General features: G+C 31.4%; 2 protein-coding genes across 5 annotated transcripts in view; one reads left to right on the plus strand and one right to left on the minus strand.

The window, feature by feature from the left end:
• The first annotated feature begins 80 nt into the window (after nt 1-80).
• Nucleotides 81-5,852, plus strand: LOC126769521 (uncharacterized). 2 transcript variants are annotated; one of them, XM_050488382.1, is made up of 5 exons: nt 81-267; nt 1,126-1,220; nt 3,648-3,821; nt 4,668-4,818; nt 5,668-5,852. In XM_050488382.1, exons 1-5 carry the CDS (start codon nt 258-260, stop codon nt 5,790-5,792), a joined length of 555 nt encoding a protein of 184 aa, XP_050344339.1. In that variant the 5' UTR covers nt 81-257; the 3' UTR covers nt 5,793-5,852. The 2 variants fall into 2 exon arrangements, with proteins under 2 accessions (XP_050344339.1, XP_050344338.1); XM_050488381.1 differs by lacking the exon at nt 81-267 and adding an exon at nt 304-470.
• A 370-nt stretch (nt 5,853-6,222) lies between these two features.
• LOC126769520 (uncharacterized) overlaps nt 6,223-24,648 on the minus strand; it is a 31,171-nt gene continuing 12,745 nt past the window's right edge. For all 3 annotated transcript variants that reach the window (XM_050488380.1, XM_050488378.1, XM_050488379.1), the window contains exons 2-5: nt 16,837-16,936; nt 11,280-11,447; nt 8,181-8,310; nt 6,223-7,530 (exon numbers count right to left, since the gene is read on the minus strand). In XM_050488380.1, the coding sequence (XP_050344337.1) occupies nt 7,433-7,530; nt 8,181-8,310; nt 11,280-11,447; nt 16,837-16,936 (496 nt within the window). In that variant the 3' untranslated portion in view covers nt 6,223-7,432. The remainder of the gene's footprint in view (nt 7,531-8,180; nt 8,311-11,279; nt 11,448-16,836; nt 16,937-24,648) is intronic.

Below are 24,648 nucleotides of genomic sequence, written 5' to 3' on the forward strand. Positions count from 1 at the left end.
CAGATAGCTAATTGATCTGATAAATAAATAAAATTAAATAAACATTTAATTATTTATATATGTATTAGTCTAAGAATTCGGTTCCGTCTACGATAATACGCATTATCGCATATATGATTAGAATTTGTTTTGATAACTTATCAGTGTGCATTGTTTGCGCGGGCTGGGATATCGTTTGAACCAGTAACAGTTGAAAATTACCTTGGGAAAGTGCCAAGACTAATTACGGGACGTATACGTGTTGTGAACGTGAAAAAATGAAATCAAGTGAGTAGTCTCGTTTAATAAAATCTATGTGATTGTAGAAAGTGTTTATTGCGTTCATTAAGTGTATCGTATTCATTATTTATTCATGATAATGTTTTATCTTAATTGTAGATAGTAAAATTTGATCCACAAGTGATATTGCGCTTGCAATAATAAGAAGTTTATGACATCATGCATGGATCCAATCCAAATATTTTCGAAGCGTTCGTATAATCCAAAAATATAACGAAAATAAAAATGTATTCATTATAAGCTTTAAAATTATGTTATTTTCTATTTGTTTATAAATAATAATATATATCATCTCTCTATTATAAAATTTAAATTTAATATTATGAACATTTTAAAGAATAGTAGTTGTTATTGATTTTATTATTTATTTAATTTTATATATCTCATTTTTTTTAATATTTATCTTTAATATGATGTTTTAATTGAAATATCAGTTCAGGTCACATAATATTAGTTTATAAAGATCAGTTGATATCTCTGTGCTACTTTATCAAAGATAATAATTGTTTCTTTAAGCTAAATATCATTTGGCCACATATGCGAAGATAAAAATATATTCTATGTTAAATTATGTGATTTGTCATAATTCTGGTAAATAATTTGCAAAAAACTCTAGTGTTGACTTTAAACTAAAAAAAAAATATCCTAAAATAGTGATAAGCGATATTTTTATAAATCATTTATTATGCGTAATGTTATTTGTTAAACTTTGATACAATAATATGTATCATTTATTTATTCAAAACATGTTTTAATTAAAATAAGACAAATAGTAGCACCATCTCTTTCAGTTTAATTAGATGTATGTACTACAGATATTAAAATATTTGTAAATTTTATTTTCAGGGTTTCCGTTTTCGTTAGAAAACATCCCGAGGCAGACAAGTTTTGCGTGTCTGTCTCTGAAATTTGGCAGCATATTATCTGCTCTCATTCTAATTGTAAGTAGCGATTTTTAAATATTAATTTCTACTGGTGTAGAGGTTTGTGCAAGCTCGTCTGGGTAGGTACTACCCACTCATCAGATATTCTACTGCAAAACAGCAGTACTTAGTATTGTTGTGTTCCGGTTTGAAGGGTGAGTGAGCCAGTGTAATTACAGGCACAAGGGACATAACATCTTAGTTCCCAAGGTTGGTGGCGCATTGGTGATGTAAGCGATGGTTAACATTTCTTACAATGCCAATGCCTATGGGCGTTGGTGACCACTTACCATCAGGTGGCCCATATACACGTCCGCCTTCCTATACTATAAAAAAACCCTTTTCTAACACTATAAACTATACAGCGAAATAACCTAAATATATACCTACCTAACATATTAACCTAATTTCAACATAACTATCTAATATTGAAAAGTAGCTTCGCACTTTATCACTTAGTTCGTAGCTGTTTGTTTGTATGTTTAATGAAATCACTTAATTATATATGCATAGGTCCTTACAAATAATCGTATAACTATTATTTGTCACTTTCTATCATCAACATTTGTCTTATATTGCAAATGCTTTAATTTGTATCGACAGGTCTTTGAAATACTGGTTTCACAATAGTTAGAGCATGCGATTTATGAATGAATAAATCTAGCCGTTCTAGGTGTCACTGCGTTAGGCACTACTGCTCCACCCTTAAGGGATCTTATCGTGATCCTATATAGTCTATAATATTTCAAAATAAATGGGCTAGCTAAAAAAACATGTTTTCAAATCGCTCTTGTAACAAACTTTACTTGTACTTCTGCTTTATATACTTATCTAGTATTATTACAATATGTATTTGAGCGATCGAACGTTTTGCTCAGTTCTTATTATAAGTTATATATATTTTTTGAAATAAATTGCGTTTCTTCAGCATATATACATAAACTTGAAAAGCGAAACCTTTTCGTATCGACAAAAAATATTGATACCTTTTGTATATATACGATAAGTGCTCTTTTAATATTATAAGATTCTTTTATATATCATATTAATACATAATTTGTTGCTTTTTTTCACAAGAGTCACGTTTGTCCGCGGTTTTACCTTATCGAGCGGGGTTTGGGATAAGTAGGGTCTTTATTTTCCCATGCTTCTAGACGCAACAACAGAAGTGAAAACTGATTTTATAAAAACCTCGATATGGTCTTTTTTTAAATAGAACATCAAATCGACGTAATTATACATATAAATTGACGTAAATTACTCACTCAATTATTCTTAAAAATACAAATAGCACATTTGAAAACATTCAACAAATCACAAGTCGGGTCAATAATGAATTAATTACTTTAGGTTTTTGTTCAGCAACAAAATGGCGGTTTTGAATTAGCGCGCTTCTTTTTTTTTATCAACGCTATTGTATGGGTCGAGGTATCACCTAACTATATAGTATACTTTCGAAAAGATTAGTTTTAAGTTGTTTTTATGGTGACGTATATATTTTGTATATGTCTTGCCCTTCCAGTTATTATCATGTGATGAACGTCATTATATCCTTATATTGTATTGTATAGGTATATGGCAATACAAAACTGAACGTAATGGCAACAATAACTGATGAGCCTCTATAATTTATTAGTTGAATCATAATTTATTTTAGAAAGACAGATGAGCAAATGTATCTATTTGGTAAGTTGTCACCCTCGCCCATAGGCATGGGGCACTAAGAACCGTTATATATAAACTATTTCTTACACCGTCAACGCCAACCAAGGGATCTGAGTTATGTCTCTCGGGCCATAACTTACTTAAACTGGCTCACTCACCAATCGAATTAATATAGTACAAATAGAGAGTATTGCTGTTTAGTGGCAGAATATTGGATAGGTTGTACCCATCCACATGCGACAGCACAAAGCCTTACTACAAGGCACGATAGTGTTTAGTACTTTGTTTATTTACAACGGAATAGAGTATGCATTTGTGGATATAATTGTACACTATAATATATCTGACTGGCCGACATTCGTCTTCATTTAAATTTTATTGTTAATCGATATAATAGAAGCAAATTGCAGTTGGTGGTGCTTGGTAGTCACTACAAGAATTTACCTATATTATATACATTATAAATTACTTGGTGGAAAGTCTTCGTACAAGCTCGTCTGAGTAGGTACCAACCGTTCACATATTCTTATGCCAATCAGAAATATTATTGTTGTGTTTTGAAGGGCGAGTGAGCCAGTGTAACTACAGCCACAATGGGCATAACATCTTACTTCTCGAGGTTGCTTGTGCATTGACAATTTAAGTGATGGTTAATATGTCTTACAGTGCCAACATCTATGAGCGGTGGCGGCGACTGACCAATAGGACTCATTTGCCAATTTGCCTACCTATTATAAATAAATAAAAATATATACTATAATATTAAATTTTACATTTCAGCTGTATTCAATATTCGCCATAGCACAATGCCTCGCGGCATTGAACGTGCTGCCGCAAGACTGGACCTCAGACGATATAGAAAGCGTGATGTCCACGGGCTTTGTCATCGTTGTGACCATTGCGCACACTGTTACACTGTTCCTTAGCACATTGATGCTTGTTGGTGTTTTAAAGGTAAGTATGAAAATGTCCCACAGCTGGGCAAAAGCGATATGTAGTTATAAATGTGTTAGAACTTCATACAAGTCAAATTAGGCGTAATGCGAAATGTTATCGTTGCTTTGCACCATCTCAGTTAGCGATCTTATTTTATGTTTAATTAAATTGTTAAATATACCAATACTAGTTTCCACTCGCGGCTTCGTCCGCGTGGTTTTTTCAATTTTATTTCACAGCAACGAAGTTGAGCACAGATCGGTAGAAACATTTTTATCATAATACTTCAAGCGTAGCCTAGAGCCGAGATGGCCTAGTAGTTAGGAAGCGTGAATCTTAACTGATGATCGTGGGCTCAAACCCGGGCAAGCACTACTCAAAAATTTTCATGTGCTATTTTGTGTTTATAAGTCATCTCGTGCTTTACGGTGAAGGAAAACATCGTGAGGAAACCTGCATGTGTCCAATTTAACTGAAATTCAAAAAAGGAGAAGAGGCCTTAACCCAGCAGTGGGACATTCACAGGCTGTTATTAGTTACTTCAAGCGTAATTATACATTCTAGTATTTGTCTGTGATTTAGATTGATAAATTTGTTAAATGTCTATTTGTCTTGGCGATAGTTTTTGCTCGAATGTGACATCATTGCATGCATATATTATTAATTTTTCTAGCAGCAAACTATGAAAGGCTGCAGATTCACTAACCGGGGTCGCTGTATTTAATTATCAAGATCACCCGGTTTTTAAATGTTGACCGTGTTTTCATCCGAGTTGATCCTGCAGCTGTACTCTGTCCGGTCATTTTTGCTATAGTCCTTCCTATAGTATTATAAAGAGTTTTCGTATGTTTCTGATATGACCAGGAGAAAGCGAGTCTCATGAAGCCATGGGTGATCTGGACTTCTCTTCAAGTGATGGTGTCGGTTTTGGCGTTTGTGTTTTGGACCACTTTGACTTTGATCAAATATGGGGATAATTCACTCGTGATATACGTCATCGAATTTTTAGGATTAAGTAAGTTTTATTTTTATATTACCTAGTTATGTGTTTACTGACAATATATAAAAATAAACAATTTTTTTTTCGAAGTTTTTACGAAAAAAAAAATTATTATATCAATAACTTTGAAATGAGCATATTTGCTTTTTATTTTACATCAGGCGCAAATGGTTATTTATCAAAAAGTGTATATAATGTGTATAATATATTATATATCCTTAATATTAATAAAATAACCTATTTATATTGTACTAAGAATATTTTTTTAAAGATTAGTATAATTTTATTATAGATTTTTAAAAAGTGCACTGTTGCACTTTACCTATTGTCTATTTATTTAGTATGATATACGTTTATTAATAAGCTTTTATTTACCTCTAATCTCAATATATTTATATATAGAGGGTATGGGCATGTATGTGTTCGAGGCTAACAATCATTTTGAGTAAAGTTTCTTGAAATAAATGATTGAGATTACGTACCTAGGACCCCATCTACCTATCAAACCTTTTTGATTATTTTTTGTTTGTTTTTAATGGAAATTAAAATTTTGTAAATATTATTACCAAAAATAAAATTTTGTAAATATTTTTAAATTTAAATAAGTATACAGACTGGCAATTGTGCCACCTGTTGGTAAATTGTGACCACCGCCCATAGATTTTGGCAATACAAGACATTTTAAAAATCTCTTGCATCATTAATGCCAACCTTGAAAACACAGATGGTATGTCCCTTGTGCATGTGCAGTCTCTAACCCTTCACACTGGAATACAACAAGAATAAGTCTTACTGCTTGGCGGTATAATAATAAAATAACAATAATTGACCTACTATACAAATACGTTTTTTTTTATTTTCCAGTGATTCGTTTCTACATGTTAATGATCGTGGCGAGCTTCTACAGACAGCTGGAGGAACGGACCACAGAAGAAACCAAATATCTAAGAGATTTAGTGAACAACGAAAACTGGTACAGCACGGCGTGATTCCTTTTACAATTTCATAAAATTTATTGTAAATAAACTAATTTTTTATGATGAAACTTACATATTTTCTTTTATCGAGCCATCTTTATATTTACAAGTTTCAATCAATAGTTAAATTTTGCACCAAATAAGAAGCTATGCATATATCATTGTATAATTATTGTTATTATTATTATTATTTTGTAAAATAGGCAGGTAGGAAAAGGACTTGTAAATGGGTCATCTGATGGTAAGTGGTCACCACCACCCATAGACATTGGCGCTGTAATAAATATTAACCACCCATTACAACGTCTTTATTTTATATATATGTGTGTGTATTGTTATACGTGTATGAAATAAGGAATTGCAAATTTCCTATTTATTGTTACATACAGGTTTAGTAAATGAAGTCTTGTTTAAAATATAAATAAATTATTAAGAATACAAGTTTAATTATTTAAAAATATATTTATTTGGTGTATACTGCATAACATTAAATAGTCTCTAGAATATAAAACAATAACGTATATTTACAAAATATATCTTTTAAAAAGTAATTTTTTTATTTCGTAATCATTAATATACAATATTAAAATAAATCTTGTGAGGTAACTAAAATAAAAACAATGCAATTTTTATAAAATTACTCGAAAATTAAATTTGTAACTCATTATTTTTTTAGGGATGATATTTACTAAGAACATTCATTCAACATCATTTAAAAAAGCCTTATGAATATTTGCATAATTCAATTCAAAATTTTATACGTTCATTTGCGTATTATGGTGATGTGGATTACATCAAAGAATGAAATATTTTTTATTATAACGGTGAGAAGCAATTAGCTGAGCAAAGGATATCATATTCATAGTTTTGGCGGTTACTCACGATGCTGTGTTACTGTGGGTTGGATATACTTGTGGCAGAATTACACTAACTTCAAATTTCAGAGATAATTCTATCAAAAATACTATAAAAATAAAGCACTACAATTTGGATTTCTTTATAGCTATAAATTGAAGTAACTTATTAACTATATAAAGTTACTATCAAAATTATTAATATAATAAGGCACAATATTTACACGCATTAAAGGACTCCCTTTAATATTTTAATAATTCGGATTTATATAGAATTATTTTAGTTATATTTTTGTATGAAATACTTACTATTCCAAAAATTTTTTTCATAATAATTTCATCGTTCAGTTACAAAAGTAAGTTACGTAAATTTTGTATTTGTAAAATTCCATATCGATAGAACTTTATATGAAGAAGCTCTTTTTTGAAACATACATAAACATACTTTTTTTCAAACATAAAAATAAACAATAAATTTAATTTTAATAAATTAATGACAAATCTTACGTATTAACGGCGTTACTTTTAAACATTGCGCAGCGGCTGTTTAGTTAAACGCTGTTTTCGCTCTTTCTGTCATTATTGATTTGCCATTACAAAGAAGAAGATACTGCTTTGTTTAACTATTTTAAGGGCTTAAGTTTAAGTTACCATCTAATAAAGTAACAGATATAAAAATAAAAGTTTTAAACATTAAAATCAATATTCTAAACATATTACAGATACATATAAAATCCATCTGTTCAAATTTTTTTATACTTATGATCTATATAAGAATATGTTCAAAACCAACATGTTCTAGACGGTGTCATGCTCCCGCGTGTACTTCACAACTCCATCGCGTTGCATTTTCACAATAGTACTCCAGATGAGTATCACGAGATAGATCTGCACCACTGAAATATAGAATAGGCTTATCTAAAAGGATTCATAGTCTGGAGTCCTCATTAATAAACATAACTAAGTAATTGAAAAAGAGCAAAAGTTTTCAAGGCATCTAAGATATCGTAACATAATCTAATTGTATTTTTGTTACTATTTGTCTGTTTTTATTTTAATATACATTATTAACGTGTTAATAGGCACTGAAATGAATGACATAGACCTTACCCAAACATAGCCTTGTGGCGGACTGATCCAAACAAGGGTATTGTGATGCGACCATAGACAATTTAGTAGGTTTAAAGGTAAAGATTCTACATAATTAAATGAAATAGGTTTCATATCATGACTATATCTTTCAAACTTTTTTATTTTTTATTTTAACTTAGCTTAGAAGTGACTGTAACTTTTTCTGCCTATACCTGTAATTAACTTTTATTTTGACATGCCGTTGTTAATTCTATTGAATGTTCTGACAAAATAAATATAGAATTTATCACTTGCACTATATTATTCGCATTATATTTCTTCATGCTATTTATTATGTTATATATTTTTATTGTTTATTAAGAAGATGGCATGATGATAAAAAAGACATTCATTAATTTTTAAAGGTCGTTATGCAATCTGTCCGTGTTCTTTATTTAAACAGTATTTTACTTACTCAGTTGAAATAATATCAAGAATAATTCACTGGCCGTCTCTCGAGTGAGGAAAGCGAGGCTGTACACGAAGCCAATCAATGAAAAAACAATCTCGAAGTACAAGTAGATCTTCATTAGTAGCGAGTGTTTCTGTAAATGAAAATTGACTAATTATTATAGACACTTCATGATAATCGAGCAATATATGATGGGTTTTATGATCGCCTTATGCATATCAGAGTCAAGATGGACAGTACGCAAGTCTTACCATCCCTTCTCTATGATTCATATCATGCTTGGTGTTAAAGGAAAACATCGTGAGGAAACGTATGTGTGATGAAGAAAATCTGCCACTTGTACCGCATCGAAGCTGCGTTGTGGAATAAGTTCCACTCCTTGTCAAAGTAAGAGAAGAACTTTCGCTCAATATGAGGCTGTATTATGTCGGAATTCTAGTAAAATTCTGTTAATTAAAAACTACTTCGTGTATGGTCGCTCCTCCACTCCCGTTTGTTGCATGATGTTCTAGATCTAGTGTATTGGTATCAATAAATCGGCTAATCAATGCCAAAATATTTATTTCAAAGAAAGAAACAATCTCTTCAAATTTATAGGATATTATAAAGAATCGATTTAGTATGCAAACAATATCTAGACAATGATGTAGGTTAATTGTTATAAAAGAACTTTATTTCTATACGGAGGTTTTAACAATTTAAATATGTTTGTTTATTATATTATTATTATTAACATTAAAAGCAATAGTTGCCTGTTCACGTACTGCTTATTTTTATAAGATATTTATATAATGAGTTTTTGATTGTCTGTGAAAATTACAGATTCTAAGTACTTCGAATTTAATGTTTATGGAAGGAAAGCATAGTAAATCATACGAGAGTGAATGAACAAGAAACGGTATTTTTATTATATATTATTTATTATATACTATCAATAGAAACGAAGTTTAACATAGAAAGATACTGCCACATTTTTGAAAGCGCTCCTTAGTATCGATTTTTCATTACGTCAAATTTAGAGTGTGTGTATTCATTTAAATGTTAGTAATGGTTACAAATCGTGAAATAGCTAAGGACATTTTCTTCTTTATTAGAAACGTACGTGAGGTAAGAATTCATATTCAAAATGGCTGAGCCATAGATAAAAGTTAAACTGTGTTATACAAATCATCAGTTAAGATAGACTGATAGAAGCAATAACGTTGAACACAGTTGCAACCGCGCGGAGCAGCTAGTCTATAATACACTGGCCTCCAAAAATCGACCCACCTACATTTTTTGTAAAAAAGTTATCGTATGGTTTTAAACTACCACATATTTATATTTTTAAGATTGATAATGAAAAAATGCAATTGTAGGATTGTACAAAAACAGAAATAGTGCGCAAAAAATTGGTTTTTAGGTAAATATGTGACAAAACACGAAAACACAAAATTTTACGCAATTTTATTTTTTTGTGTACAAAACGATTATGCCGTTTGTTTTTAAATTTGGGTGCCTAAATCTTATTTTAATAGGGAGTGTTTCCTCCTCTTGACCTAATCACTGCCTGCATACGCCTATTAAGTGACCTGATTAGCTTTTTAATGTCTTCCTGTGGGGTCCGTTGCCATTCTTCAGTTAGGACAGCTTGCAGTTGATTCAGGGTTTCTGTAAATGTTGGATTTCGTGCTCGAACCGTACGTTTTAGCTGGTCCCAGAAGTGCTCTATCGGGTTTAAGTCCGGACTATTGGCTGGCCACTGCATAACTGGAATTTCGACTTCCCTGAGATAGTCTTTAACAATTCTAGCGACGTGAGGTCGTGCGTTGTCGTGCATAAGTTGGAAATTATCCCCAATATATCCAGCGTAAGGCATCACATGAGGCTCCAGAATGTCCGTTATGTAAGTTTCAGCATTAACAGCACGATTACGGAAAAAAACCAGCTCTGTGCGACCCGTCAAAGAAATACCTCCCCAAAACATTGTAGAGCCTCCACCAAATCGGACTGTTTCTCGAATGCAACACTGAGAGTAGCGTTCTCCTGGCCTTCGCATGACGTTACGTCGTCCATCAGAGCCTACTAGAGACATTCGGCTTTCATCACTGAACAATACTGTCTCCCATTGGTCCAGTGTCCAATCGACGTGCTGCCTAGCAAATTGTAGTCTTGCTTGTCGATGGGATGCTGTGAGTTTTGGTCCTGTTGCTGGCTTGTGAGGGGTTAAGTTTTGCTCTCGAAGTCTTCTTCTTACAGTATTTTCACTCACAGACACTCCATGACTTTCTCGGAGTATACCTTGAACGTCAACAGCCGAAAGATGTCGGTTTCTTAAAGACGTCAAACCAATAAAATGGTCATCGGTCGGGTTCGTGACACGCCCCCTGCCAGATCCTGGTCTCCGGCGATACTCCCCAGTCTCCAAGTAGCGTTTGTACACTCTTCGCACCGCTGAACGACTTAATTTTAGTGTTCTAGCCACATTTCGCTGACTTAACCCCTCATGAATAAGAGCTACGACTTGAGCAGCTTCTGCTTCAGTAGTATCCATTTTTTATGTTTAAACTTATTAAAATTATTGTTTCAACAAAGTTTCATACACTTAATCAATAATAAACATCGAACCGAGATGACTCCGCGTTAAGAACTGGAAATAAACTAACCATGCACTTTGTGCACAAAGTAACGTTTTCTTATCAATACTTTAAAAATATTCCAAAATCCTCAATAACACTTACAACTCCTCCAAATCAATATCAAGTGGGTAATAAAATGTTAAATGTATGTCCCATAAGTAAAACAATCCACCTAGGTCGTCGCATAGTTAAGATAACAAAAAAATACGAGTGGGTCGATTTTTTTGGCGGCCAGTGTATTTTACAAGAAATATGAGCGATAAAAGTGAAGTGACTTTTAATTAAGATCAAATCAATTTTGAATTAATTTGGTGGTTTTGGTACGAAAAACTCAGTACAAATATAACCAATTATCTCAAAAATATTGTTGTAGTTTGTTATATCAGATATTGTATTGAATAAAAATCAAAAATTGTATTCAAATTTCACTTAAATATACATAAGATATGTTCTATTATATGTCTTAAGATAAAAAATATCTCACCATATGCAAAGCAACTATGAAGACCACGGTCATTGCGACCTCTAGGACTAACGCGGTGGTGTCGGCAATCAGGCGCGGGTACTCTGACCCATCTTGGATTTCAATATGCGTGTTTCGGACAGCCGAGATGTATATCGACAGCAGTGAGGTCACGGCTAATGTAAGCATCTGGAATTTAAAAAAAAAAGTAATGATTATGATTTTTAGCATTGAATTTCTCCAAATTATATATGTAACTTGAATGAAGGACGTTAAATACAGTGGTATGAATGGTAAAAAAAAATAATGTAATTGTTTTTTTTCTTATTTATAATGTTCATTGTTTTTGCATATAATGTAATATTACATATATGCTGGCTAGATAATTTTAGTTCAAAGTGATAAAAAAATACATTAACATTTTGTAACATAACAGCTATGAGGAAACTTCTGTATGACTTGATAGCTTCGTGTGTCAGCTTCCGTAGATTCAGATATATTTTTTTATATAAAATAGGTATGCGGATGAGCATATGGGCCACCTGAGCGTAAGGGGTCACCAACGCCCATGGACATTAACATTGTAAGAAATGTTAATCATCGCATACATCGCCAATGCGCCACCAACCTGGGGAACAAAGATATTATGGCCCTTGTGCCTATAATTACACTGGTTCAATAACCCTTTAAACAATACCAAGTACTGCTGTTTTGCGATAGAATATCTGATGAGTGGGTGGTACATACCCAGACGAGCTTGCACAAAGCCACCAGTAAAGTCAAATAGTCGCGGTCAATCGGGATTGTCCCGAAATGTTTGTTTTTTTTTTTTATAGTATAGGAAGGCGGACGAGCAAAAGGGCCACCTGATGTTAATTGGTCACCAAACGCCCTTAGACATTGGCATTGTAAGAAATGTCAACCATCGCTTACATAGCCAATGCGCCACCAAACTTGGGAACTAAGATTTTATGTCCCTTGTGCCTGTCCCTTCAAACCGGAACACAACAATAACAAGTACTGCTGTTTTACGGTAGAATATCTGATGAGTGGGTGGTACCTACCCAGACGAGCTTGCACAAAGCTCTCACCACCAGCAAAATCGGGTCAGGCCCAATTAATCAGTCCCATTGTTCGCAAATTAATGTTTGACTTTCATTCATAAAAGCAGTATACCCTAATATATTCATATTTTGTGAAATAAACTACAAAATTGAAACTTTCCAAATTATTTCGTAGCTTACTAGTTATTTATTGTGACTTTACTTCAAAACGGTACCGTAAACTTACTACTTCAATCTGGCAAAGATTGAAATTATTATAAAGTTTAGGAGTAATTTTGATGACCCTGATATGGAGCTACTTATATATTCCACTTTGAAATGGTAGACAACAGTGAAAAAAAGAAATTCTTATTGCTTAAAAACTCACTATTTATTTAAACTAAATTGTCCAAGTGCGTAAAGATCATGGTTCCAAATTTCCATGCCAAGAATGAATGCCGTTCCATTTCCAAGGTCGATACTTCCATAGAGATCGTCAGGCGGATACTAAATACATACGCATCATACTTGTAATAAACGTTCATAAATCTGCGTTATATCTATTGACTACGACACCAACTATAAAATTGATACTAGGGAACATTAAAAGACACTTAAAAACGTTGCTTAAGAGCTGTTTAGTTATAGACTTATTTCGCTCTTTCTGTCATTATTGATTTGACATGGGAATGAAGAAGACTTTTTTTTTTTTATAGAATAGGAAGGCGGACGAGCATATGGGCCACCTGATGGTAAGTGGTCACCAACGCTCTTAGACATTGGCATTGTAAGAAATGTCAACCATCGCTTACATATCCAATGCGCCACCAACCTTGGGAACTAAGATTTTATGTCCCTTGTGCCTGTAATTATACTGGCTCACTCACCCTTCAAACCGGAACACAACAATACCAAGTACTGCTGTTTTGCGGTAGAATATCTGATGAGTGGGTGGTACCTACCCAGACGAGCTTGCACAAAGCTCTACCACCAGTAAACACATTATTGTTTAACAAATTACCCGCTAAACAACGCTTATAAGTAATGTCATTAAATTCTAAATACGTCATTTAGTCGAGTATTCTTTGATTAAAGACATCTCTTAAGTTTATACATGTTAACTTCAAATATAAATCAAGATATTTTATTCAAGTAGTCTTATAACCACTTTGGAATCGCCTGGATTAAATTAAATGTAAAGTTACCATAAAATGCGATGTGACATTTGAATAAAAAAATCAAGCAAACGTTATAAATACATACTCAAGTAACATTACCTACATAAATTTAATTTTGTTAATCGTTTACAAAATATTATGCAGATTATAGAAAACATGATATTAATTATAGTTATTAGCCTTGAAAAAAATATTATATTATTTAATATATTTTTACATTATTTGTATTTTGGGTAAGGGAGATATGACAGATCTTTTTAATTTCTACATAATATAGTTTTCTGCTTTTAAGATGTTTGCGTGATTAAAAAAATTTACAATAACAATTACAAATTTCATATAAACAGTTTGTGTTTTTCAATTTCACGTATCAGGTTCTAAATATGAATTTGATAATATGATACATTATGTACATAACAATTTTATTGTAAATTGTGTACGAAATTCTAGTCATCGTTTTTGAAATCATAGTCGTGATTTCGATGTTAAATTGAGTGAATTGAATTATTTGATTACAGTACATAAAATTTGTCCGCTATAAAATCCGGCGATCCAGATAATATCGCCACAAAAACATAACCTTGCACTTTTCAATTAAATCGACAAGGTTTATATTTTGTTACAGACTTTTTGACTACAATGAGTTAAAAATAAAATACACCATCAGCTTCATCGTGTTAAGCATTTTGACAATTTATGATGATTGGTCAAATTTGTCATTTGTTTGTGTCAATATAACGAATTCGTATGAAGAAATATTTATTGCATATGCAACCTTCTCGTTGTTCAAGTGGCCAAATTATAAGGCTGCAGAAGCCAAAGTCATTATGTACAAATCATGGTTTAAAAAGTTTTCTTTCAAGAAACGCACACGAGTAGCGTGTTGAAAACCACTAAAAAATTTTCAAGGTTATTTTTCCGTCTTGTCACTAAAAAACTCCACTTAGTTTTGGTTTTTTCAAACCACTTAAATAAATATATATTTTATTATTTTCGAAATCCCGTAATACATTAGATTCATATTTTTTTTAATACACAAGCTTGACTGTTTTCGTACCTGATGAAAAGTGAAGATACAATCTATTTAGTTCTTTCCTGCAACCTAAGGTCTGGAAGAGAATGTTGTGTGATATATTATACATTCCAAAATCAAACAGGCCTTGTACAATATTGTCAGTATTTGTTACTAATTAAAAAAAGATTAGCTTGAGAGTCACGTACTTAAAAATCCATCAACCCTCATTGGTACATCGTGGTGGATCATGTTCTAAACCTCCTCGAAAGGTGAGGAGGATTGGGTCAATTAAAAGCTGTCAAACACAGTTAATTTAATTTTTTTAACATACTTTTCTCAAATAGCTTACAAACTTTGAATCGTCAACCAGGGATGGCTACTACCGGATCCAATGTAGATTCTTTCGGGAAGAACTGACAGTAAAATCCAGACAACAGAGTCTTTAGTTACATTTTACGATCAATTACAATATTATATACATGAAATAATCACTATTTATATGTACAATATTTATGTGTATATATATCCCACATAAACATCAACGAATACTAACGCCACAATTTTTATCATCTATATAATCTTGTACATAAAAATTGCTTTATTTATTCATAGAGACTATCTTTATATACTCATCATGTTGATGTTATTGTTGGGCGATTTGTTATGTCCGCATTCATTATGTTATTTCATTATTTACATGCAGTCGGGTCACCTTGTGGTCAGGTCATTGTTTTTATCATTTCTTACATTGTCAATGTTAGGATTTGCAAGAATTTTATCAATTTTGTGTCTGAAGTACATTCAAACAAAAACCAGTATTACAATTTGTTATTATTTTATAAAGTACCGAGATGGCCCAGTGGTGGTGAGAACGCGTGAATTTTCACCGATGATCGTGGGTTCAAACCCGGGTTTGCACCACTGAGTTTTCATTTGCTTAATTTGTGTTTATAATTCATCTCGTGCTTGATGGTGAAAGAAAACATCGCGAGGACATCTGCATGTGACGAATTTCACTAAAATTATGCCAAATGTGTATTCCACCAACTCGCATTGAAGCAGCGTGGTGGAATAAGCTCCAAACCTTCTCCTCAAAAAGGGAGAGGAGGCATTAGCCCAGCAGTGAGACATTCACAGGATGTTATTGCGTTTACGCAGGAGGGAATACACTGGACAATTTTACGCGCTTACATAGGTGAGCCAACACTAAGAAAACTTTATTTCCTCATTTCATAATCTGCCGGAAAATAACCAGCCGCAGGACCAATCGCTTTACGTGCTCTCCGAGGCACGGGAGTGTAAACATTGTTAATTTTTAGACCCTGGACTGCTATTAAGAATTTCTCGTTACAAAAAACCTACTTTTTTACTGGCCCTATCCGAGGCTTAAGCTCAAGACCTCGGGATAACCACAAGACCGATAGCGGTCAGACGAATAATAACGTATTTATTACACGCATTTCAAGAAAGGTTTTTAAATAATTATCAAACATTAAATGTACATAATATGTTATGAGCTCCTGAGTTTCTCATACTGATGATGTTTATTTAAAATCACGCGAGGTGGAACGATTTTTAATTAAGTCTTTGCGTAACACTTTCATGTTTTTTTATATGATCATCATATCAAATTATAATTATATTTATAACGTCAACTAAACGTGACGCCACAGTACGGAATGTTGACTCTATTGAAAGAAACCGCAAAACATACTATTTATAACAATTATTTACAATTGAATTATTATATACCAGACATGAAAATCATCTAAAACTATTTTAACACTTTTTATCATCCATTAAAATAAGTTTATTTTTCATGTCCTTTTATCTCGCTGAAAAAACGCATTACACGTTTCCCCCATAAAGTGGGAGGGTGTAAGGGACTTGCCAGTGCCTAAAACATCGAGCGCCTAGTGCGCTGGAATACCCACTAAAATAACAGTGGCACTCCCTCTCTTCGGCGGGCGTTACGGGATGGTGGGCGTTACGGGATAGCGTGCGCATACTACCGTGACGCCCAAAATTATTATATCTATGGCAACTTATAGCTGTATATGTATTTTTAAAGCTTGAACTTTGCATTTTTACTTTTTTATTGCTAGGAAGTTAAATACCGATTAGCATCAATCTTTTAAACTATTTATAATGTTTAATGATTATTAATGTAGAATAGTTAATGCTTGCAATGTCAGTATTTTTACATTTTTTTTAAATAGATGTAAGCAAAGAAAAACTCTTATTTTATTACGTACATAAAGACACGCTTAGTCTGTGGAGATTTAATAGAAATATATAACGATAATAGGTAATAACAATAAACATGAAAAATATTTTCTTACCAAATTGATGTATGCAAAGGCGATTAGGCCTTTCCTCAAAGGCAGACAGAAGCAGCATCTTGTTAATATAGGAATTTCGACGTAGGAGCAAATCTTGTCTCTGGAAAATAAATAAAAAAAGGTTTTGTTACTTTTATTGTCCTAAATTTATTTTTATAACTGTTATCCTGTGTGTGTTACCATGTTCATGTGTTTGTGTGTGTTACCATGTGTATGTGAATATAATACTTTTATTACTATGTACTTATCAGACAATCAACGAGTATATAATAGCGACTAGTATAATATTTGGTTTGTTAAATAAACTGCACTCAAAGTAAGAGGAAATTGGCGTAACCATATCGATTTCATGAAAATCGTTTATTGATAAGCATTTGTTCAAGGTCATCGATCGATTATTTAATTAAAAGGCGAACTATACGGCGTATTTTGAAATAAGTAATGCGACCAATTTCAGACAGTGTCTGTTATAATGCATATTATAATAAAGACATGTCTTCTTTCATTGTTTCTTTTTAATCTTAACAAGATGAACGTTTTCTGGCATAGGACCATTAAAATATTTTAAAGTGATTTCCGCGCAAATTGTAATGCTTAACCCGGTCAGCAATTTATTAATTTATGTGTAAGAAACATGTCATAATAAGCTTTTGTACTGGCAACATAATAATAATTAACAACATTTATATACATTAAAGTCTTAAATAAATACAAATAAAAATTTAAAATAGTTACTGTACAAATCGTGAACCGCGTGGAATGGTGGCAAAAATGCTAGCATAATTTCCCCTTTGAATCGTAATTCTGATTCTCTGGGCGAAAAATGAACCAGCCCTTTTGCCACCAGTAAGGCAAAGGACCTGGTAATATTTTGTAATATTTTGGATGAGTTTTTGCACTATTACTCCAAAAATAAGGAAAATTTAAATACAAACTATTTTGTTATTACCTTTTTTTTTAGCGCTCAAATTTGTACGTCAAATTTTTAAATGTAATCAAACGTGAAGTTTCGTGACCATTATCACAAATATAAAGGCTCTCCTATACAAACTTTAATTTGCCATTAATATCACCATATATTTTCTTCTATTTGAAGGGAAATTCCCGGATACGTACCGTTGCGTTATATAAAATCTCTATATTTCATACTCCTCAATTATTGATACGAATTAGCGATGATATCTCGTTCAACATGATCTTATAAATAAATAGACCACACGAGTAAAAGTGAGTTGACAGCTTGCGTCATGCATTCCTAAGTAATAGCTGAAATCCTATCCGCTTCAGCGAATCTTTGAAGTTACTCTTGACAAACATATGTGATACTGGGGACAAATTCTACTAATTTATAGCGGTTAAAATACATTCCCGATCCAACTTCGAACGAACCGCTAAGTAATCGTTGTGTTAGAATAGGAAAACGGTTAAACGACAACGATTTCGATTCGATTCGATAGCGTGACAGAAAGTGACAATATGTTAAGTAGAATTGGCTCCCAGGTAAATCAGATTGAAGAAGTTTTTGCGTTTGTAGTAGTGTATACAAAATAAAAAGTCGCAATGAAAAATGCACGCACTGTTTCATTTACATAACTTTATTTCAATAAATAATGTTATATTTTCCATATCATCGTAATTATATAACAATATGTATAAATAAAAATAATACGATAAACAATTTAAAGGATACTGTTTATGTTTATATATTTGATTGTCGACTTACTATTTTTTATATTATTTTTTATTGTTAAAAGTAAAACAATGCTTCAAATTATCAGCGTTACTTAAACGGTGTTTGGCGGGTATTTATTTTTATCATTGGATCTTTCTTTCCGTTATTATTGGATAAAAATTCGAAAGAAAAAGACACAACATCGTTTAACTAATAACCAGCAACATTAATATGTGACTATATATATATGGTCACATATTTTTATATAACTTTTATTTAATCCAGTTTATTGCGGACGATATCAATATAAATGATTAAATGAAGGTTATTCATAATTATTTATTGTATATTTTACGAAATATAATATTATAGTATTAATGAAATTTTTATATATAAAGCTTTGTATATAGAATTCGAAATCATTAATCTATATATATTATGTAATTTTTTAACCATGCGTGGTTATCGCTTGTCGAAAAATCTACCACAGATTCAAAACTCAATTCGCTCAACGTAATTTGATGGTGATAACATTGTCGCGCTATAATTAAATCAAGTAATTGAAATTGACACTTGTTATGCCAATAGTCTAAATTTGAAGCGGATGAAACCGTTAAACGAAACTACTGATATAACCTTCTCGGAATCGCATTCCATTTTCTAGAATCAATTATATATATGTTAGTTTAGTAGTTGATAAAAAAAGTCTCCTTATTTATTAGTCAAAATAAATATATTGTAAACTATAAATATAATTTGTTATGTGATACAAATTGGTAATATTTGAACGAATTTAAATGAAAATCGATATTTTCATTTAAATTCGTTCGAGTGAAATTAAGATACAAAAGTCCAAATACAAAATTTCACATTTCAAAAATTAGTAATAACATTATTTATAGAATCTTAATAAAGGTCGAGTCTTAAAGTATACACGAACATAAATATTTTTAAAAGTAGTTTTGTTGAAGTCGGTTAATAAATTAGTATAAATGAGCAAAACATGTATTAAGATGAGATAATTTTAACATCCACAATTTCAATATGGACCGAGGTTATCGGTAACTGTTCCAAGAACAAGGGAATGAGGATGTATCCTTCCGTCTGATAGCGTTATCAAACAATACGATAGAAATTATAGAAATGGTTCGATGGGACATGGAGACCGTAACCACAAACACGGGTTTGTTTTCGTGCAAGTTATTTATAATCCTACCGCGTTAAACTTTTTTTCCCCTTGTGCCGTACAGGCTCACACACCCAGAACACGACATTAATAAGTATTGCCGTTTGGTGGTAGAATATCTGATGAGTAGATGGTACCTACACAGACGGGCTTGCACAAAGCCCAAGTGTGGTATTTTGAACACTTGCCGGGCCAATTTTAAAGCCGAGATGGCCCATTAGTTGAATCTTATCAGAACAAATCCAATGTCTCCCAAAATTAACATAACATAACATGTTTAAGTTATGTTTAAGTGCAAATATTTTACACATGTTGTAATATTTGATTTCATTTCAATATTTTGTTTAATAAAATCAACAAAAGTTTAAATACAAAGATCACAGCTATCTCGAAAGTTCAATTTTACAGATACAATACTAACATATAATATATTTGAATACATAATAACTACTAATTGGGCTTATAAAATATAAACCGCTATCGATTCGATATTAGCGATACTCAGACAAATAATGACAACTGCATTTTTATAATATTTTGCGGCTTTAAAAATTATCCTATAGTGATATCATACTTTGTGTCTTATAACAAAAAACGTGAGAATTATAAGGTAAAAATTATTTTTTTACTTTTTTATATTTCTATTCTATCGACGAAAATTTTAGAACTGTCGCTTAGCTTGTGTTGGTGGGTCTAGCATGCATAAAAGTATTATTTTTTAATGTTGGTAAACAATGAGTATTTTGAAATATCATCCCCTAATATTTAACCCGATAGGAGACGAAAGTTTGTCTGGAAATTCGTTGAACGTTAGAATTGTAAAAATTGGTATGTAACCAAGTAAGAAGCCCAATATTCTTGTTATAAAATGATGGATTGAATAATTAATTGAAAGTATTAGTAAATTGTGCCCTATTTAGCAATGATACAATAATGAAAGACAATAAACGCATAACAAAGTTTATGTTAATAAGTACTCTAAATAAAGAAATGACAAAGAAATAAAACAAAACAGAATAACATGAGCTATCAAAAAACATGACAAATTCAAGCGCGCTTTTGCACCTAAGGTCAAAACAGTTAGTCACAGATAATTAATTCTTACAGTAAACAAAATCTTTATTGTTTCGAGTGAAAATAACAACATATTATTTTAAATAAACAACTTCATATCTTATTCATAATAAATAAATAAAATATTTGAAATAAATATTATATTTGTGTTATTTTAAAGGGAAATTTATAAATATGATTAAATATATATCACATTTTAACTTTATGGTTTAATTTTATGGTTCGCATTAAACAAAAACATGACTACGAAAGTAGTATTTAGTTGTTTTTTTTCAATTGTTTACCATTTCTTAATAAGGAGTTTGTATAAATTTCAGGTGATAAAATCAAGAGTACTATTTATTCGGATGTAATTGTTTGTTGTAAGATAGATGATATATATCAGGTTCTATTAGAATGTAATAAATGTAGAGACCCTAGGGAAGCATTGATAAATAGATTTCAGCTATGTCGATTAATTGTCGGAGTTAGGCAAAGTGCTTTATCAGATCCCACGTTTACAGTGGCCAAAGCAATATGCAGTATGATGTCTGTTTGTCATTATGTAACATAATTATAAAACCTATAAGATAAAATTTGATATGTAAGATAGCTCAAGATACGATGCGTTTGACATGCCACAAGGATAAAAACCCGTAAAAAAAAGAATTAAAAAAAATAATATTCAGATCTCCCTAACCGCGTATCTCTACTCTCAATATAATTTACATCATGATTGTCTAACGTATGTTGACAATAATTATCTAAACTCGTTAACGTAACTGACATAACCACCGACTAACTTTGTGAGGAAGTTACGAACGATTTGTTAACCACTAAAGATTTATCAATTATCGCCTTACTTGATATTACACGATTTAAAGCGTGACTTAACTTATTACAGCAAAAATTATCAGAATTTATAAGTAAACGTTGTTTTTTTTTTGTTAGGATTTTTAACTGGGTTTTAATAATTGTTTGAGGTTATGTATAATACTATAACTATATGCTTGTATTCGAAATTCGAAAGTAACTCTATCAGTTTGTCTGTTCGTTACGCGTTTAAGGCTAAACCACTAGACCAATTTTGAGAAGCAAGCTTGAATATATCATGTTCTCCGTAACCATAAAATACCGGAGGGGGGACTTACACGTAGGGCGAAACACGAGGCCGCGCTTGTCAGGCTGGTTTCTGATAATAATTTAATAAAAAAAGTTTGCCAGCCATTAAAAAAGACTCTTAAGAGCAAATAAATAAATAAGATAAAGAATAATTGCTTATTTTTTCTTGATTTAGCATGGATATTTTCTAATTTATAAATACAATACTGCACTTGATTGCGTACAAAGGAACGTGTAAGGGACGCATTAATTAAATTCGGATATCTGTATTTGTGCCTTAGGCGCGCTCTTAAATAGTGTCTCCACATAAGAAAACTGCATTTATGTCAACACGTCGAAGTGTCGATGACAAATTTTTGTGTAATTGCTAATGAAGCATTGCGAACCGTTGTCAACAACATTATAAGCATTTTTAATTGGTTTTTTATTTAATTAACTAAATTATATGATGACGAATGAGTCCCGTCAACGAATTTCAAGACTAGCGAATTGCAAACAATCATAACAAGAAAAACTTTTCGTTCTCTCACTTTTAATCTGATGAAACGGTTATTTACTACTATTACACGACAGAATTACAAATACAAGCTCGGACTTAGAGATCCAAGGCCTCTAGGGACTTTGATATTTGAGGACCCTCATTCCAAAGCAGTCAGAATAAAATTACATTATGTTTGCTAGGTGGAGCCCATAGGCCTTATAGGCCTAGGCATTAAGCCGGGCGGCAAATACATAATTATGAGAAAATGCAAGTGCCTTTGAAGTAAAGATTAGTCTTTACTTTTCTGGGTTAGCCAAGTTACTAAGGTTTTATTCCGTAATAAATCTTTTTATTAGAGTCGAATAGCGGAATGCAATAACACGGTTGCATCACCCGACATTCCTATTAGTATGAACAACATATAACGCGAATCTAATTCGAAATTACCTCTACTGTTATGGAGTTAATAATAAACATTTTTAACCTGTAGATTTTGCAGAAATAAGAATATATAATTATATCAAATATAATTAAATACAAACATAAGGTCTGATGTACATGAGTACGATATTATAGTTATTTGATTTTTAAATTTTAAAATCCGAACCAACACTTACACTTAAGTAACCACAGATAAAACAAGGCGCGGACGCACATGAACAGGAATTGAATTACAATTAATAATAAAAAAAAAACGTAACTTAGAACAAACTAGAAACTCAACTGAGAGCACGATAGTGAAATGTCAGAAAGTGAACATACATACATTGAATATGATACTTTAAAATTTTAAATATTGAAATGATACATACACGCATCAGTAAATCGTATCACCGTAGGTCGGTTTTTAGGATTTTGTAAAGTGAGATGCGAAGTATTATAGTATAATAATAATAAATTACAATTAAGGAAATGATGATGCTGATAATGATGAATAATAATAATTATTATGCGTTTTTTTAATCCTAGAATTAATTAAAATGAAGATTTAATCTTGTGTACATTATGTTTTTATGTGAGAAATAAACGGGTTATTTGGTATGCTCATGTTATGCTAAATCAATTTGTTTATAAGATTTGCTATTTGATAGAAATGTTTACAAACATAATTATATAATTACATAATAAATATAATAAATACTAAAACATATAAAGCAATTGCGCCAATGCGCCACCAATCTTGGTAATTAAGTTGTTATGTCCCTTGTGCCTCTAATTACACTGGTGAGCCAGTGTAATTTGCCCGTCTGTCTACCAATTTTAAAAAAATAGGAGAAATATATACAATCTTTTAATAAATGTTTCATAAGCACTAGCATTACTTCTTAAAAAGAAAAAATAAACTGGCTGTATATTTATTTATCTGTTGCATAGTTGCATAAAATGATACGTGTGACTAAAAAAACAATAGAGTAGAAGTGCGTGCTGTGAAAAACGACATACAATAAATATTGCAACACATCTTATCAAGTTGTTGTCCATCACAATATGTTGTTGCGTGACCATTTTACCTACTTAATAATCTATAATAAGCAAATTGCACTGTCTTTACGCTCATTTCCGGTTGTTAGCACCAAACAAAAGGACATATGGTATTTTGAAATAAGATTCCATCCTTAAATTGTATTTAATTAAGTTTATTGCTTCTATTGTTAATAAACAAATTTGAATTTATGTAATTTAATTGTTGAGAAAGAGTAATAGAGTTTCATACCGGTTCTAAATTTACTATAATCTTATAAAATGTCAACGACCTTGTAATAAAGAGCCTTCTTGAATAAAATTTTCGATTTTTATTAAGTGAATATTAACAAGTAAAAATATTATACCACAGAGTCCATATTAGAAAATTATTAAAAACAAAACAAATAACTTTTTTTAATCAAGCGTATAATTCTAATTAAAATGCGGTCAGTATCTATTAGGTAATATAAAAATCATTTTTATCAGTAAGTACTTATATTATACTAAGTATAATTTATAAAAAACGTTTAAAGGATTTTTTTAAAGTTTTGGTCAACGTTATTTTAAAGGAAAATTAAATGTTATCATAAATATACTTACTTGTGAAATTTAAAATAACACAAAATCATTATAGACAAACTTAAGAATTGAAAAGATTAAAAAACATTATCTATGGTCGTTCATAGCAAATTATTTAGTAATTCACTTGGGATTGTCGAAATCGAATTTTAACAAAACGTTTTCTTCACACGGAAGGCACTTATTTAACAGCCTTCAACTTAAATATTTCAAAACGTTAAACAGAAAGATTAATTTTACGTTGTTAATTTTCAA

The sequence above is a fragment of the Nymphalis io genome, chromosome 7 (genome assembly GCF_905147045.1).
Source record: "Nymphalis io chromosome 7, ilAglIoxx1.1, whole genome shotgun sequence".
NCBI lineage: Eukaryota > Metazoa > Arthropoda > Insecta > Lepidoptera > Nymphalidae > Nymphalis > Nymphalis io.